This window comes from Triplophysa rosa, linkage group LG25 (assembly GCF_024868665.1).
Source record: "Triplophysa rosa linkage group LG25, Trosa_1v2, whole genome shotgun sequence".
NCBI lineage: Eukaryota > Metazoa > Chordata > Actinopteri > Cypriniformes > Nemacheilidae > Triplophysa > Triplophysa rosa.
Window position 1 is genome coordinate 15,785,334 of NC_079914.1, and position 15,409 is coordinate 15,800,742.

The following is a 15,409-nucleotide window of genomic DNA, read 5'->3' on the forward strand; positions in this document are numbered from 1 at the left end:
ATAGCCAGTAGAGATGCTGATGGGTTCAATGAGAGAACAACGGTGTGATTCCTGAGAGAAGAAGTCAAACTCAGAGCAGAACTTCTGTCGCTCTGACGGCTGTGGTTTTGCCACGAGCACAACACATGGTGTTATCAGTTACACACCAAATCAATAATGATTCACTTCAACCCGCAGCTTCTCAACACCTGAGTCCATCAAATCATTTCTCATTTAATGACAAGTCAACAATTCACCGAGGCCCAGTGACTGGAGATTTTACTTTCAAATGAAACTTTCTGATAGACACACAAAGACAAGACTTTACATTTACATTTAGTCAATTTGTCAACAATTTTATCCACACCAAATGATACATCACTATAAAAAATAAGCAACAAAAAAGTATAAAATCTAATATTAAGTAAAAAGAAATAATGCATAATATTCCATGCCAATTTCATTTCACGGTGTCCGAAATGTTACCTCAGCCAAATTTGAGAATACTCAAAAAAGCATTAGCTAAAAATAGTAAACAAGTGTCAATAAATGGAAAATGTTGTACTATTTTTTACATTTTACCTAACAATGCCAATTCAGAATTGTCAATAAAGAAATAAAAACAAGTATAACAAACCAATCTTATCAAACTACCAAATGCTTTTGAAAGTTCAAGTGACACTTTGTAAACTTGAAAGCAGTTTTCCTCACGCTAGCATAGCGACGACGCCGTCAATAAAGATGGCGGCCACTTCAACGCTACACGCGTCTGTTTTATACATTATTTAACCACAACCGGCGTTAAATTACCTGATGCCATTTTTTCTAATACTTCCTTAAGCTCAGTGGTAAGTGCATGGCGCCAACAATGCCAAGGTCGTGGGTTCGATCCCAGGGGATTGCACATACTTGGAAACAAAACATTTATAGGAAAATGCAATGCAAGTCGCTTTGGATAAAAGCGTCTGCCAAATGCATAAATGTAATACTCCCTTCTATATTTTGCAAGGGAAAACAAATATAACAATTTTCCTGTCAGCATAAACTCGTTTAAAAAACAATTAATTTCTGCGTCAACCGCGTTTCCATTGGAACTAATTATTTAAACGTCTTACCTCTCCAGTGTCATCTCATAATTAAAGTAATTCCAACACTTTATACTATGCATGTGTTTTTAAAAACATTCTTCATCAGACTATGGATTTAACGTGTCTCGCGGGTGTTTACCTCACCTGCCATTTAGCAGCGCGAGCAGCTCGCCTGCGTGATACAGGTCGTTGCGGCTCACGCTGTCGAAGCGGAAAGCGTTCAGGTTGCAGAAGGTCACGGCGGGGAACGTCATCGTATGTGCCGTGACCTCGTCCAGCTTCGTGACGTGGGGGTACTGGAAGTAAAACTTGATGCGGTCCACGCACACCATCACGAGAAACGAAAACGAGCCCAGGAAAAACAAGATCCAAATGAAGCGTTTAACGCAGTGGCGTTCGTAACTGAACACATGCGAGATGCCGTGAAGGGTCGAGCGGCTGGCGAACACCTCGATGGGTGCTGGACGCTCGCAGTCCAGGTTATCGTCTGATTCGGTTTTGAGATCCATGGTTCGCGAGGGTCTTTTTCAAAGTACTCGTTGAGGAGCGTTTAGATGGTTAGTTGATCTTTACAGATTAACCTGAAGGCAAATGATGAAGATCTGAAACAAGGGTTTAAATATCCCATCAAAATCACGAGCACAAGTGTCAACACAGCTTTCCAGTAGGTTCCACCCACTGTCAAAAAAGTAAAACTGTTTAGTTGTTACCCCACAGAGATACTTTTACTCGATGTAACTGGTGTAACCTAATAGTTTGGTCAATTCACTACCGTAAAATCCAAATGTTGATCTTAGATGTTGCAATATAAAACAATTTTAGATTAACACAATAAAGTCAAAATCACTTTTACAATCTAGTACAGTTTGAAAAATTATATGAAAAGATATTGAGTATATTCGCGAATTCCGAGCGATTATTCGGCCGTATGAAGTCCTCGTGATCTTCACTGAAATAAATCTGTAGTGCAGGCGTCGGTATCTTCACTTCCCAGTCCGTGTTTTCACAAAAATAATCTCCTCGTGTAACTGATGTCATTGATTTAAACGCGTCCCAGTCAGCTGGCACACGCGCAAGAAATGCATCGCTTGGGAATGTCTTCACATCGTCCGCTGGAAACACAGCAGCGGAAAGAACGCAGATGCGTGCGCGGTGTCAGTCCCGGGCAGATCGGGTTTCAGGTTGTGGTGATGATGGTAGCGCAGATGATCTCTGGATGTTGGCATCACCCTCAATGCGTGTCCGGCTCTGTTAAAAGTCTCGTTTTGGTTGTTTTATAGTCCTCTTGCGTCAAGTCCTGCGCGCGCTGGGGATGCAGACACGCGTGTCATGAAGAATCACGGACTGCACACTGCGACTGTCTCACCATCACTCTCTCTGTAGACCTATAGACCATTTCTCTAAAGAGAGAGAGAGAGTCACAGAGGGAGGGGGACTTGATCTATTTGAGCATTTTTTGTATGTTTCATTTTACGCTTTTTTCCTATATTACATCTTTTTGTATAGGAAATTATTAAATATATTATTTCATGCTGTATTGTTACATTTTATTTTAAATGTTATTTAAAAACATACAACGTTGTTTTTCTACATTATAGAAAACGCTATTTTTTATATTAGGCCAATATAATTTTGTAGTATATTGTTCGATATTATTACATGTGTGTCATTTATTTCCATATTTTCCATTTTATGGTATTTTTTCCTATATTACATGTGTGGTTATTTTATTATTTTTCTATATTATAGAAGATGCTATGTTTTTCTGTAATATATTTATTATACAAATATTATTTGAATGTCTATTTAAATTTTAAGCTTTATTATAACTTTTTACTTTTATTTAATTTTTACCTGCTTTTTAGCATTACCTTACAGTCAATTATTTGTCAAGTCAAAACGTGTTAAAAATGATCAAATAAACCGATAAAGAGATGAAAAAGACAAAAAGTTAATTAACTATTATTGATACATGTTAATCTTAATGGCAATTTATGATGTTTGGCAAAACAAATAAACAATTATTTGTCATGTCAATAAAGACCATTAAAGTCCATCTAGTGAAAACATTTACTCCTGCTGCCAATGTGCACTTATCAAATCAAAGTGCTCCTCATTAACTTTGGGTATCTGTTTGGACAGACGTGCTGACCATGAGGTGCTGGAGTGATAAATGAGTTAGTAGAGAAGAACTGATGAGTATTATTAAAGAACCTCACAGCCCAGAGGTGAAAGACAATCCACCCATGAAATTACACTGAATGCATTCTAATTCCCGGCCGTGACAGTATCGGCTAACGCTGGGTGTCGCTGTCACAGATCTGATCAATAGAAGAGCTGATGTCGCCCACAGCTGATTATCAACCTTCAGGAACACACACTCCGGTGTCGGTCTGTTAATGGACTGCACAAACTTGTGCTAAACTCATTACGGGCTGAGAAAGAGAACGGCCTGCGCAGGTAACCTGTGACCTCTGAAATGCTCTGAATATGATCTGGATGATTATTGATCCATCACAAGGATGTAGAATATGAAACCAGACTCCTGAAGTGAGCTTAAGGGTTATTTCCATGGGCCGCTGATAAAATGGCTATATAGAGCTGTATATTCTCATCTGCCATCTATAACCGCATGTGTGTTTTAAAGCGGTCACTAAACTTCTGGTTTGGTGATGTATAGGGTTAAAAAGTGTATGGTCTCCAAAATACTTCTATAAATAAACGCTCATATGTAAGGTCAGAGTATAAGTGCAGTAGCTGTATATTAAGTAAGACATACACAGAAACAGATTGCGGAAACACCATTAACCCTATTTATCAACACAATCTCATGCAATAATGACTTTTATAAGACAACATAAAATAATGAAGTACTCATCCATTGTTGTGAGAACAAAGACATCTGTCAGACCACTAACATGTGAGGTGTGAAACAGGCCTGTGCTTTGGCTCAAAAACAAAACAAACATAGAAAGTAAACAAGCAAAGCTGCTTCAAATGAACAAGACATCCACATTCAACTCTCCATTAAAAACCTCATTTTTTAGAAAACAAAATGTAATATCTTAGGCCATTTTGCTTTTCAAGTATACTGAAATAACAACTAATAGGATTTACTTAATTTTTAGTGTTAATTTGCATAATTTTTGCAAACAGTTTTGATCAAATTAAACTTTACTTCTTAGTAGGATTTACAAAAAAATAAGTAAATCCTACTGGTTGTTTCTGTACAGGAAAACATAACAAAAGTGCAAAGTAAGGAATGTACTTTTTTTGCTCTAAATACACACACATTTTCTGTACGACACAATTAAACAAGTTTTTATTTGAAAAAATAAGAGCATGGGTCTGAACAGGCTACAAAAAGTTTCCTTAAAGCTGAAATGATCGTTGGTCTCTCTACCGCCATCTCTGGTCAAAACATAAAATTGCATTTAAATAAGTTTCTACAAATAACTTCACATAAATGAGTTGGGTGCAACCCAACAGCTCAAATTCTAAATCACTATTATTAGCTTACAGTTGTAACACTTTTATGTCCTTGCACAATATATCATTTCTATATACATTTATTTTAAAAAGTTACAGATTGCAGCTCTAACAAAGCTTTTTGTGAATAGTTATCTCAGATGTGCAGATCTTTCTTCAGACCATCTGTTTCAGTTTTACAGAAGATCCTCGTCCTGCTCTGTTCGCTCCATAATGTTCATCCACAGATGTACAGCGCAACAGATTTAATTGCTGGCGGACGGAAATGCAGGTAATGAAGGCGACAGAATGCCGAGAGAAAAAAGAATCCATCAACAGCGTCCCGGGACAGTTTCCAGGAAGCTTTCTATAGGAAATGAAATCTTTCATTGATCACACAGAAGGAACGTGAGGATAATAAGTGCGAGAGAGAACGCAAATGCATTGTCAGGAAGGAGATGGATTATTAAAAGTTTGGTTCTTTAGAACGTATGATTTCCAAATGCAAAGATGTTATAGCGCAATTACCAGTGAGAAGACAAACTGACGACAAGAAAAGATCGAGCACTTAATCTAATGCACGAAAAGAACATCAGAAGAGGTTTGATGAGAAAGTTTACTTTGAAGTACAATGCCAGTAATGCACGTGGATGTTAGCGCTGTGGTTTAGCGGCGGCGGAGCGTCTTGAATTTGCTCCAAATGGTTTACAGTTCAATTTGACCTCTCTATATCAATAAAATTGCACAACAAAGATCTGATGTTGAAACATTGTTAGCAAGCATCAGCAATCACGGCTTCATTACGAAAGAATAAACACACGCTCAAGCCCCATATGGAAACATTTCAGGGTTCCAGGAAACAAAAGGCAGTTGACCCCGCTGCGCCGTAAACTCGCGCTCTTACAAACCACGAGACGCCGAGCATGTCCAAAAAAAGCTCTTCTTGGCAGTGCGATGCGAGGGCGGTGTTGTTGCCTTGGCCGGCCCTTGAGGAACGGACAGATGGACGATTAGCTATAATGAGGTCCTGCAGGGTTCAGAGCTGAGACAAGTGGCACGCTGAAGAACATCCAAGGACAACGTTGTCTTTGGAAAAGTGGAAGTCATTTGATATCTGATGGCTTGAGGGGAAACACGCAAGCGTGGGTTGTCCACAAGGTTTTGGAGCACGACCATCTCAACACAATGGCTTTATTCATGACGGCATGCTAGCATACTAACTGTGCATGATGAAATGTTTCCTGTACACTGCATCCCACAATGCAATGCACTCAATTTCCATTTCAAGTGTTAACCAACACAATCTCATAGCAATTCGAAACCATCTAACAAAATGGTTAACTCGTATGAATTCGAACAATGTGAACTGTACAAAAATGTACTTTTATTAGCAAATCGCATGAATCCCCACCCCTAAACGAATCGTACTACAACGTACAAATTCATATGACGTAGTTAGTAAGAATTAGTTATATTACCATTATATTGTCTCATGTGAATCTTATTTGTTTGTTGTAAGATTAACAAGGCACATGTATAATTCACCATGAGGAACGTCAGCGAGGACGTGTTTGAAATAAAGCCGACTGCTCCTCTGTCTTTAATTACGGACAGATCGAGCAGTTTGAAAACTGATTCATGTTCTCCCAAGTCTAATATTCTAGAGCTTTACATGTCTGACATGGCTCTGTGGATCTAGAGAAACATCATATTAGTGTTTTAATTAAACCTACATTAGTGTAGTCTGATGTATATTCACTTTTTGCTTCTCATGAGTTTAAAGATGAATGAGCTCAATGTTGAAGGTACTTTAATGAAATTGCGTTAATTCTCTCATTGTCTTCAGGTGAAGCTCTCTTTCAATTTGCAACACTTCAAGCGAGTCATTTCGAAAAGATGTCTTTCAACTAATATTTTATGATGAACACAACGGGGAGGGAGTTACTTTCTGAAGTTGTGTTATTTCTTATAAAGAAATGTGCTTTTTTTCAGTGCTTGTTTTGATTATTAAGGGTGAAATTGGTTCAAATGAAATAAACAAACTCTGCCCCCGAAACTTGTTTATACTGCAAAAACTAAAGACAAAGCAATAAAACACTACAAGAGCAACCTTCTGTCTTTGACTTCAGCTCTCTGAAATTTAAATGGTTACAGTCTGTTTTATGTTCTCTCAGGAAACACAAATCTGTTCTGAATACATTCAGCTCATATTTTATAACAGACTATAAAACGAAGCATTTTTTTATTAACGAGTAAAGGAGGTGCGTAACCTTAAGCTTCTTAAGGTTGAATTTGCTTGTACATTTTTTGGGACATGTATAAATGTTTTTTTAAGAATGCATAAATCTATAAATTGCACAAATTTTTATTTGTACATTTTTTGTTGTTGTTCAAAAACACATGAAATGAACAAAAGTAAAACAGACAAAATTTTATAACAAATAAATCTAGCGAGAGTTTAGCTGATTTGTTAATCTCATTAATATCTATATTATTTCTCCAAGACATGAATAAGATAAATTGAGAGCAAATGAAAAACTTTACCTTAAATCTCATCTGTGTCTCAGATATTTCTCTTGAGAAAAAGAGTCACAAATGTCTCGGTCATTAAAGTTTGAGAAAATATGTCAACAGTGTCTCAAACTGAGCTCAGATTTGTCAGGTCTGCAACCAAAATTCAATATTATTGAAGATCTCAATATGAACTCAAACATTTCTCATCAAATTTACCCAAATCCAGATTATTTGAACAAGCTTGTCACTATGATCGCGTCGGCGTTGTGTCACTGCCGATGCTCGCAGCAGAAGTTGAACATTTCTCAACTTTTAAATCGCCAACGCTGGCGTCAGCCAATCAGATCGCCTTAGGCAATAACCTAGTGCAGGTTCTAGCCAATTGCGTTCTTGCAAGACTGGAAAACAATGTGATTGGCTGTTGTCACTATGATCGCGTCGGCCATGCTTCAGACGCCCCGCGTGAATGCTGTGTAAGACCTCCATACTCTTCATGCGCTTCAATAATTGCACTCTTTAATTTCTCTTTATGCACTCTAAAATGAAAGGTGCTTCAAAAGGTTCTTTGATGCCATAGAAGAACCTTTTGGTTCCATAGAGAACCTTTAACATCTGAAGAACCTTTCTGTTTCACAAAAGGCATTTGTGGCAAGTAAGAGATGGTTCTTCAAAGAACCTTTGGCTGAATGGTTCTTTGTGGAGCCAAAAATATTTCACCTGAGCGAGAACTCCATCAAATCTCTTGGGCAACAATATTTTCCTCTGGTTATGAACACCTCTGGATGTTGTGCTTTCACTGGATGATCAAATGGTTTTCGTTTATCTTTGAGCTGCACGGCTCAGATTCAGACCTGAAGCAGGATCAATACAGCACAGAGCGATCTGTACTCACCTCACCTGTTCAATACTCACAATGATAACAGCTGAAACCGTTCATTAGTTTAACTGGGTAACTCTGAAACCTGGAGACGCTTCAGCCAAATGTCACTGTTTAAACCTGATTGACACGATGCACAATGGATCCGAGAAAGAAAGGTTTCCTGAATGTCAAGATTATGGAGGAGAATACACGAGGCTTTCTCATCCCCGGCCGGACGCTGACAGCTATTAGCAGATTTGAGCCGTCTGTATTAATTGGTTTTCTTAATTAACAACATTCACAGGCATTAACATTCACAGCAAACGCTCCTCATTTGGCTCCATAATTCAGCTGTGCATTCACAGCACGTCTGAATGGAAAATTAAACGTTGCACTCACAGAAACCGGATTTACTGGCTGTGTTTTTATGATTAATATTTGCAGTTTTCTTATTAGCCAAGCCTATAGATACAATAGGTAGGTTATTAAAAGCACTGATAAACAAACAAAACCCTTCCGAACTTAACTGACAAACACATTTAAGTGCTTTGTGTTCACTTAAAATGGTAAACATGGAAAATAATTAGAGTTTGAAATGATTTAGTGCTCTTATCGGCCGGTTTGACAGCTTCAATCTGACATGCGAACGTAAAGCAGCGCTGAATAATTACCTCATTTCTACCTCACTGTCAGGAAGTCATTCATTTTCTGTTTCTGCTGGAACTAAAGAGCAACCCAGAGGAACGTTATATTCCTCAGGAGATTTGATGGTAGTGTCAACTAAGTCTCAGATGTTTCTTCTAAAATTGCTCGGGAGAAATAAAACAGAAACAATGACGAATATGGAGGTGTAAAATGAACAGTGTTGGGTAAGTTACTCTGAAAAAGTAATTCATTACTAGTTACTAATTGCATATTCAATAGTGTAATTAGATTACTCTCTCCAAAAAGTATTTAATTACTTATTACTTTCTAGATCTTATATCAACCTTGATTAGTTAAGTGATTCAAGGATAGACATGAAACAGCTTTTTTAATTCATTCAAATAAATAATATTAAACTACATAAAGTACTCTTATTTACTGACCAAAGTATTACAAATGTGAGAATTATACATTAAAGCACGGATTTTAAAGTTAGACTCTGACTTTTCCACTATTGCACACACATATTACACACAGTATTACGTTTATATACATCAGAAGTAACTGTAATTAAAAGAAAAGTAATCCCTAACATTACTTTTCCAAGGTAGAAGTAATTCAATTACCGTTACTAATTACTTAGTAATTAGTTACACCCAGCACTTAAAATGAATGTAGATTGTAGAGGTAAAATAATCTGGATTGTGAAAAAATGTGAAATGTGATGAGAAATGTTCGAGTTCATATTGAGATCTTCAATAATATTGACGTTTGATTCCAGACTTGACAAATCTGAGCTCAGTTTGAGACATTGTTGACATCTCTTCTGAAACTCGAATGACTGAAACGTGTGAGATTTCTGACTCTTTTTCCCAAGACAAACATCTGAGACATAAATGAGACTTCAGCAACGAGTCATTGATTTCTTCGAGAAATAATTGAGATAATAAAGAGGCGACATCAGCATGCATCGGGGCTCTTGCGAGGCGACATCACCAAACCCGAAATAAATGATGATGTGAAATATCACCAGTGCTCTGGAGGATGGGACACAAATCAGACCGCAGTCCTTCTCTGCCGCTAAAACATACTGACACTGATAGATCAGACCAGAGAACGCTCTTAATTACCTTTTAGCTCCGCGCTGAAGAGAGAGAGATTCAGGGGCGGCCTCGGACAGAGATGAATGCTGGAGACTTCCCACCATCAATCAGCACACGGACCCTCTGAGGACCATCTCTCACTTCCCAGAGGAGACGAGAAAGCTCATGCGCTTCCTATATCAGAGAGAAAACATTGAGACGAAAGAGAGACATATACGGGGATGACAGAGAGAGGAAGAGTGTGAGACGGTAAGAGGAGAAAGTGACTACACACACACACAGCAGTCAGTTATCGATTGTTTCCATAGTGGTATCATTGCAATTAAAGATTGCAAATTGGCCTGCGGATCAATTTCACGTGTGTCAAGATACATGACGACATCACACACACATAAGCTGACACACAAACACACCATCTCACACATCAAACATGCAACAGAATTTTAAAGAAACGTGATTTATTTGTGCACACTAAACATACATAACACATTGAATCCCTGTTGCGACTCGTCTCGCAGGACCTGCAGATGTTGATGTGAAACGCAGTGACGAGCACGTCCACTCAGAGACCTTTCACCTGCATGTGTGTACCTGCATCACAGCACAGGCCGGGGTCACCGCGGGTGTAAAGTGTGCATCCTCAACCCTCAAGAGAACACACCAGACACTGAGGCGCTATCAGCCATGACAAAAGCCCCGATGAGGAGTTGAGTTTCCTCTTATCTGATGAAGAGCTGGGGCACGCCACACTATACTGTCCCCATCACCACAGCAGAGAGAGAGAGACAGAGAGAAAGACATGCAAGGACAGACATTGAATCTGAATCAGAGAAAGACAGACAGACAGACAGACAGGCAGACAGACAGGCAGAAAGTCAGACAAAGAGACAGATGAAGAGAGAGAGAAAGACATGCAAGGACAGACATTGAATCTGAATCAGAGAAAGACAGACAGACAGAAAGTCAGACAAAGAGACAGATGAAGAGAGAGAGACAGGCAAAGAAAAAGACAGGCAAAGACAGAAAGTCAGGCAGAGATACAGGTAGAAAGAGAGACAGGCAGAGAACAAAAGACGGAGAGACAGGCAGATGGAAAGGTAGAGACATGCAGAGAGAGACAGACAAGAGAGAGAGAGAGAGAGAGACGGGCAGAAAGAGAACTGAATTTTAATTTTCAAAAAACCTTTATTACATATATGAACACATTGTCCAGACAATCAAATCAAAAAAGATAAACCCCAAAAAGTGACAGGCAGAAAGAGAGACAGACAGAGAAAAAAACAGGCAAAGACAGAAAGACAGATAGGAAGACAGAGAGACAGGTAGAAAGAGCCAGACAAGCAGAGACAGACAGACAGACCGTGAAAGAGACAGACAGATAAATAGACATTAAGTCAGACTGTAACTGCTGCATGATTGACAGGTGGAGCGTGTTTCTGATTGGCTGGTTTTCTGACTGTGGCCATCCCCCTGATTTTCCCCTCACAGAGTTTAAGGGTGAGACAGTACCAGCTGTCATTTCTCACCACATTCAATTCAGTGAAATCTTAATAAATCTTTCCAGCAGCTTTAATCTGTGAAAGTAATAAAAGTATACCGACAAAAAAACTACAATTTAAACTTTATTTAAAGCATTATTATTTTAATGTCACTTTATTAAAGATTAAACCGTGTACTTAAATCTTCAGCGCTTCTGAAAGCTTTAAATGTGGTGTGAAATCCAGACGTCTTTTATTCTCCGCTACATGAAGATCTCGGGAGGTTTTTGAACTCAAATCCCCTCATTAGATTTGGACAGTGTCGAGAACAAACATCTTTAATTAAAACACTCTCCGTTTGATGGGACTGGAGCGCCGTGAGAGGAGAGATGGTGGACTCTGTTGTTCATCTCGACCCCGAAGGCCCGATGCGAGCGTCACTTCAGCTCAATTACCGCTCAGCTTCACTATCAGTCTAATGGAGTCTGATAAGAGAAAAAGACAAACTCGAATGACTTCTGCTTTAATGAGCGATTCAGACTCGCTATTGTCTTCAGGTCTTTTGTTTGAAGGAAAAAGCGGCGTGAGAGAAGATTTTATGAGTTCGGGACTAAACGCTGAGCTGGGAAACATCTACTCGGACCTGCAGCCAAAGTCAAAGCCAATGTCAAACGAAACATGACACGTTCACATGAGATCAGACTGAACGTGGAGCTCTTTTAATCGGTCTAATAAATATTCCGCTATTGGTGATGGAGAGTATAGAAAACTTTACACATGCTGCTGCGATGTATGATGGAAAAAGCTGTTTTGTTCCTAATGAAAATTAACCATAATTTAACTATAGTAACAGTTTTTTATTTTATTCGTAGTAAAACCATAGTAAACACGGATTTACTATGGTCCCACCAAAATAACTGTAGTTCAACCATGATATTTGGGGTAAAACTAAGGTAGCCTAATACCAAAAAACATGATGAATGCACTTTTTACGAGAATAAATCCAGGGTTTATTTTTATATATACAGACGGATTAAAATTGGAATAAAACATGATTGAATCACACCTGCAGAAGTTTCTAGAATTTATAAAGATCAATACTCGGTGTGTTGGCGCCCTCTAGTGTACAGACAATGAACTCCACTCTTTCATTTGTCTAAATAAAACACTAGTAGGTTTATTCCAAATACATTTTTAAATAAGAATTCTGTCTTTAATTATTTGCCCTTTATGTGTTTGGGAATCTGTAAGTGAGTCTTTCTTCAGTGGAACACAAAATAAGCTATTTTGAGAAATGTCTCCGTGGTTTTGTGTTCATACAATGGAAGGCAATGGGGTTCAGTGTTGTTTGATTATTGACATTCTTCAAAATATCTTCTTTTGTGTTCTGAAGAAGAAAGAAAGTCCAACAGGTCTGAAATGACACGATGTGACACGAACTTTAGTATCTCTAACATAAGGAACAATCCACACAAATGCAGATTAAGCGTTGAGTAAACTGGTTTCCGAGTGTTTAACCTGCCTCGGCCCTTTTTTGATAAAACTCCTGGAAACGCCAAATATAAATCTTATCATGTGAAGGCAACAGTTGTTGCATCTGCCATGTGATGTCAAAACTGAGCTTTAACCTCCATAACCCCCCCCCAACCAACTCCATACGATTCATAAAATTTGCATCCTCATTCTTATTAGTTATTAATAATGTGTCAAGCAACAACAAAAAATGTCAAATATTGAAAACTAAAGGGCTATTGATAAAACTAAACAGAAGTATATTTAAATTATTATAGTTGTTATATTATGCTTAACACTTCAAATATTAAGGGCAATTCAAGTATTTGTGGGCACAATATACACTTGGTCGACATATTGTTGTGTGATATTCTATAATCCATCTAAAACTGTTTTAAACTGCATTTTAACATTTATTTTATAACTACTGTAGTGTTTATGGGTTCGTATTAATTCAGTGACTATATGAAATAGGACTATATGAAAAAAGCGTGATTAAAAACGAAATAAATGAAATCATTACAAGGACCTCATACAATCTATAACCTAAAATCATGATGATGAAATATTGGCGGACCCAGGGTGTTGAAAATACTTAAAATGTGAGTTAAAATTGTATTGGTATTTGTAAACAAAATAAACAATTCTTAAAAAATATATATATATATAGATAAACTGGAAATATTCGTCTAACTGAAACCTTTCACAGTCCTCCCGGTAGCTTGTGTCATACTGTACAAACATACGTGTGATATAAAGCTGATGTGTGTCGGCCTTGACTGTTGTGATATGTGTGTGAACTCACACACCTGTGAGGATCAGACGTCTGCAGGTATATATAAGGACGAGGAAACTGCACAGAACTCAGTGAATCCACTGCAATCATGCTGAGGTTCTTGTTGTTGAGTGCTCTCGCTGCTCTGGGTAAGACTTCTTTCACTTTCTATCGAGAAAACCACAACACCATTAATCAAGTTAAAATGCATATCAAATACATAGATTGGCAATGCAACATACACACGCAGTAGCGGCTTTTCGTAGTGTGTCAGTGTGTCACATGGTTGTGTGTTTTTGTGTGCAGCTCTGGCCGAGCCCAGATACATCGAGGAGACCCCTGAGGAGAGGGTTGTGGGAGGAGAGGTGGCTCAACCCAACGCCTGGCCCTGGCAGGTACATCAGAACTTCCTACAAAGAAATTAAAATACTCTATCGCTGCTGATAGAGGCGTAGAACAGAGTCTCAGGACCCCAGGAGTTACTGATGATGAAATATTTAATCCGACCGTATTAAAGACGTTATATATCATGTGTAGTTTGGCATAAATTGTTATTTGCATACATGAAAATGTAGCATTAAATCATATTTTTGTTGTGATGTACAAAAAGAACACCCCAGTAACTCCTCCTTAGCCATAACATACAACAACATAAGAGCTAAACTAAAGTAAAATTATGAGAATAAAAAACCAGTAAAAATAAAATGACAGAAACTTTTTTTCACTATCTAACATTTTTTTGAAGTGGATTCACGTGCTCTCGGAATTCCCACTTCAACCCGGAAATAATTTATGGCATGGTGCTCTTTTAATGTTAGCAGATACTTGTAACGTAATGTTTTAATGCTACAAAAAAATTAAAAAAATAAAAATTTAAAAATAAAAAAAAAATAAAAAAAAAAAAAAAACAAAAAATAAATACAGGATAAAAAAGGGAATTATCGAATTTCCGAGAGCACGTGAAAGCAGCAATAGTTTTGCGTGATTGCCGTTATTTAACAGGGCGGGGATTAGGACCTATACAGCACCCAGCCACCAGGAGGCGATCAAAATGCGTTGGCTTTTTAACTGCAGTAAATACTGTAGTATATTATATTTGCTATAGTAATGTTTAAAAACACTATACTAACTAGAAACCACACAGTGTTATGGTAAAACAAATCATATGTGAAATTTACATTTATATGTGAAAATGTACGAACATTGCTTACATCGTGTTTTCCGTTTTATGTCTAAGGTTTGTCTCACACTTCTTGTTGTTCCTTCGTTGTTTAGAGTACGATACGAACATTTATCACCGGATTTGAAGTTTTTCCTCACATGTAGGGAAACGCAGACCGTGCACGAGACATCTAATCACACAACATCGGCATATTGTGCCTCCTAGCTAGAGCAGTTTTGTTGTCACCTGTCCTCTCTGGAAAGACATTTGTGAGGAAATATTCTCTTGTTTGCACGTTGTACGTCGTCGATGATCTTCTTCATGTTCAAACTGACCACTTTCCTCCAAGGCTGGGCCAAACGAGTCCACGTACCCTCACAGCCAATGAGCGCTTAGCATCCTCCCCAGACAACCGATCACAGCCAATGAGCGCTTTTCATCGCTCCAAAACAACCAATCAAATCCTCAAATTGCGTGCGCGCTGTACTCGTGGGAGGTGTTTTTAAAAATGTGATCTGAAGCAGCGCAGACGCGTATATTTACATTAATCGAGGTTTTAACATGAGTTTTGTCGTCATGTTTGTTTAATTAAACTCTTGTGTGTGTTTTCAGATCTCTCTTCAGTATCTGTCCGGTGGAAGTTACTATCACACCTGCGGCGGAACTCTGATCAGACAGAGATGGGTGATGACCGCTGCCCACTGCGTGGACTCGTAATACACACGTTTACTTATATATCTAGACTCGCCTTCTTTAAATATACAGCTTGTTAAATACTATATCCCAAATACTAACCATGACAGAAAACTTCCCGCATTTTTACAAT

The 15,409-nt window shown here is 38.2% G+C and overlaps 2 protein-coding genes across 3 annotated transcripts in view; one reads left to right on the forward strand and one right to left on the reverse strand.

Annotated features, from left to right (window-relative positions):
* asic1b (acid-sensing (proton-gated) ion channel 1b) overlaps positions 1-14,912 on the reverse strand; it is a 126,212-nt gene extending 111,300 nt beyond the window's left edge. The window contains exons 1-4 of one of the 2 annotated variants that reach the window (XM_057325194.1): positions 14,633-14,912; positions 13,668-13,831; positions 13,456-13,589; positions 9,684-9,830 (exon numbers count right to left, since the gene is read on the reverse strand). In XM_057325194.1, the coding sequence (XP_057181177.1) occupies positions 9,684-9,760 (77 nt within the window). In that variant the 5' untranslated portion in view covers positions 9,761-9,830; positions 13,456-13,589; positions 13,668-13,831; positions 14,633-14,912. Of the gene's footprint in view, positions 1-1,211; positions 2,434-9,683; positions 9,831-13,455; positions 13,590-13,667; positions 13,832-14,632 lie in introns of those variants that run through there. The other variant, XM_057325193.1, reaches the window with a different exon arrangement.
* LOC130548536 (elastase-1-like) overlaps positions 13,516-15,409 on the forward strand; it is a 48,319-nt gene continuing 46,425 nt past the window's right edge. Inside the window, exons 1-3 of the mRNA XM_057325376.1 lie at positions 13,516-13,570; positions 13,728-13,816; positions 15,196-15,296. Coding sequence (XP_057181359.1) covers positions 13,531-13,570; positions 13,728-13,816; positions 15,196-15,296 — 230 coding nt within the window. The 5' untranslated portion in view covers positions 13,516-13,530. The remainder of the gene's footprint in view (positions 13,571-13,727; positions 13,817-15,195; positions 15,297-15,409) is intronic.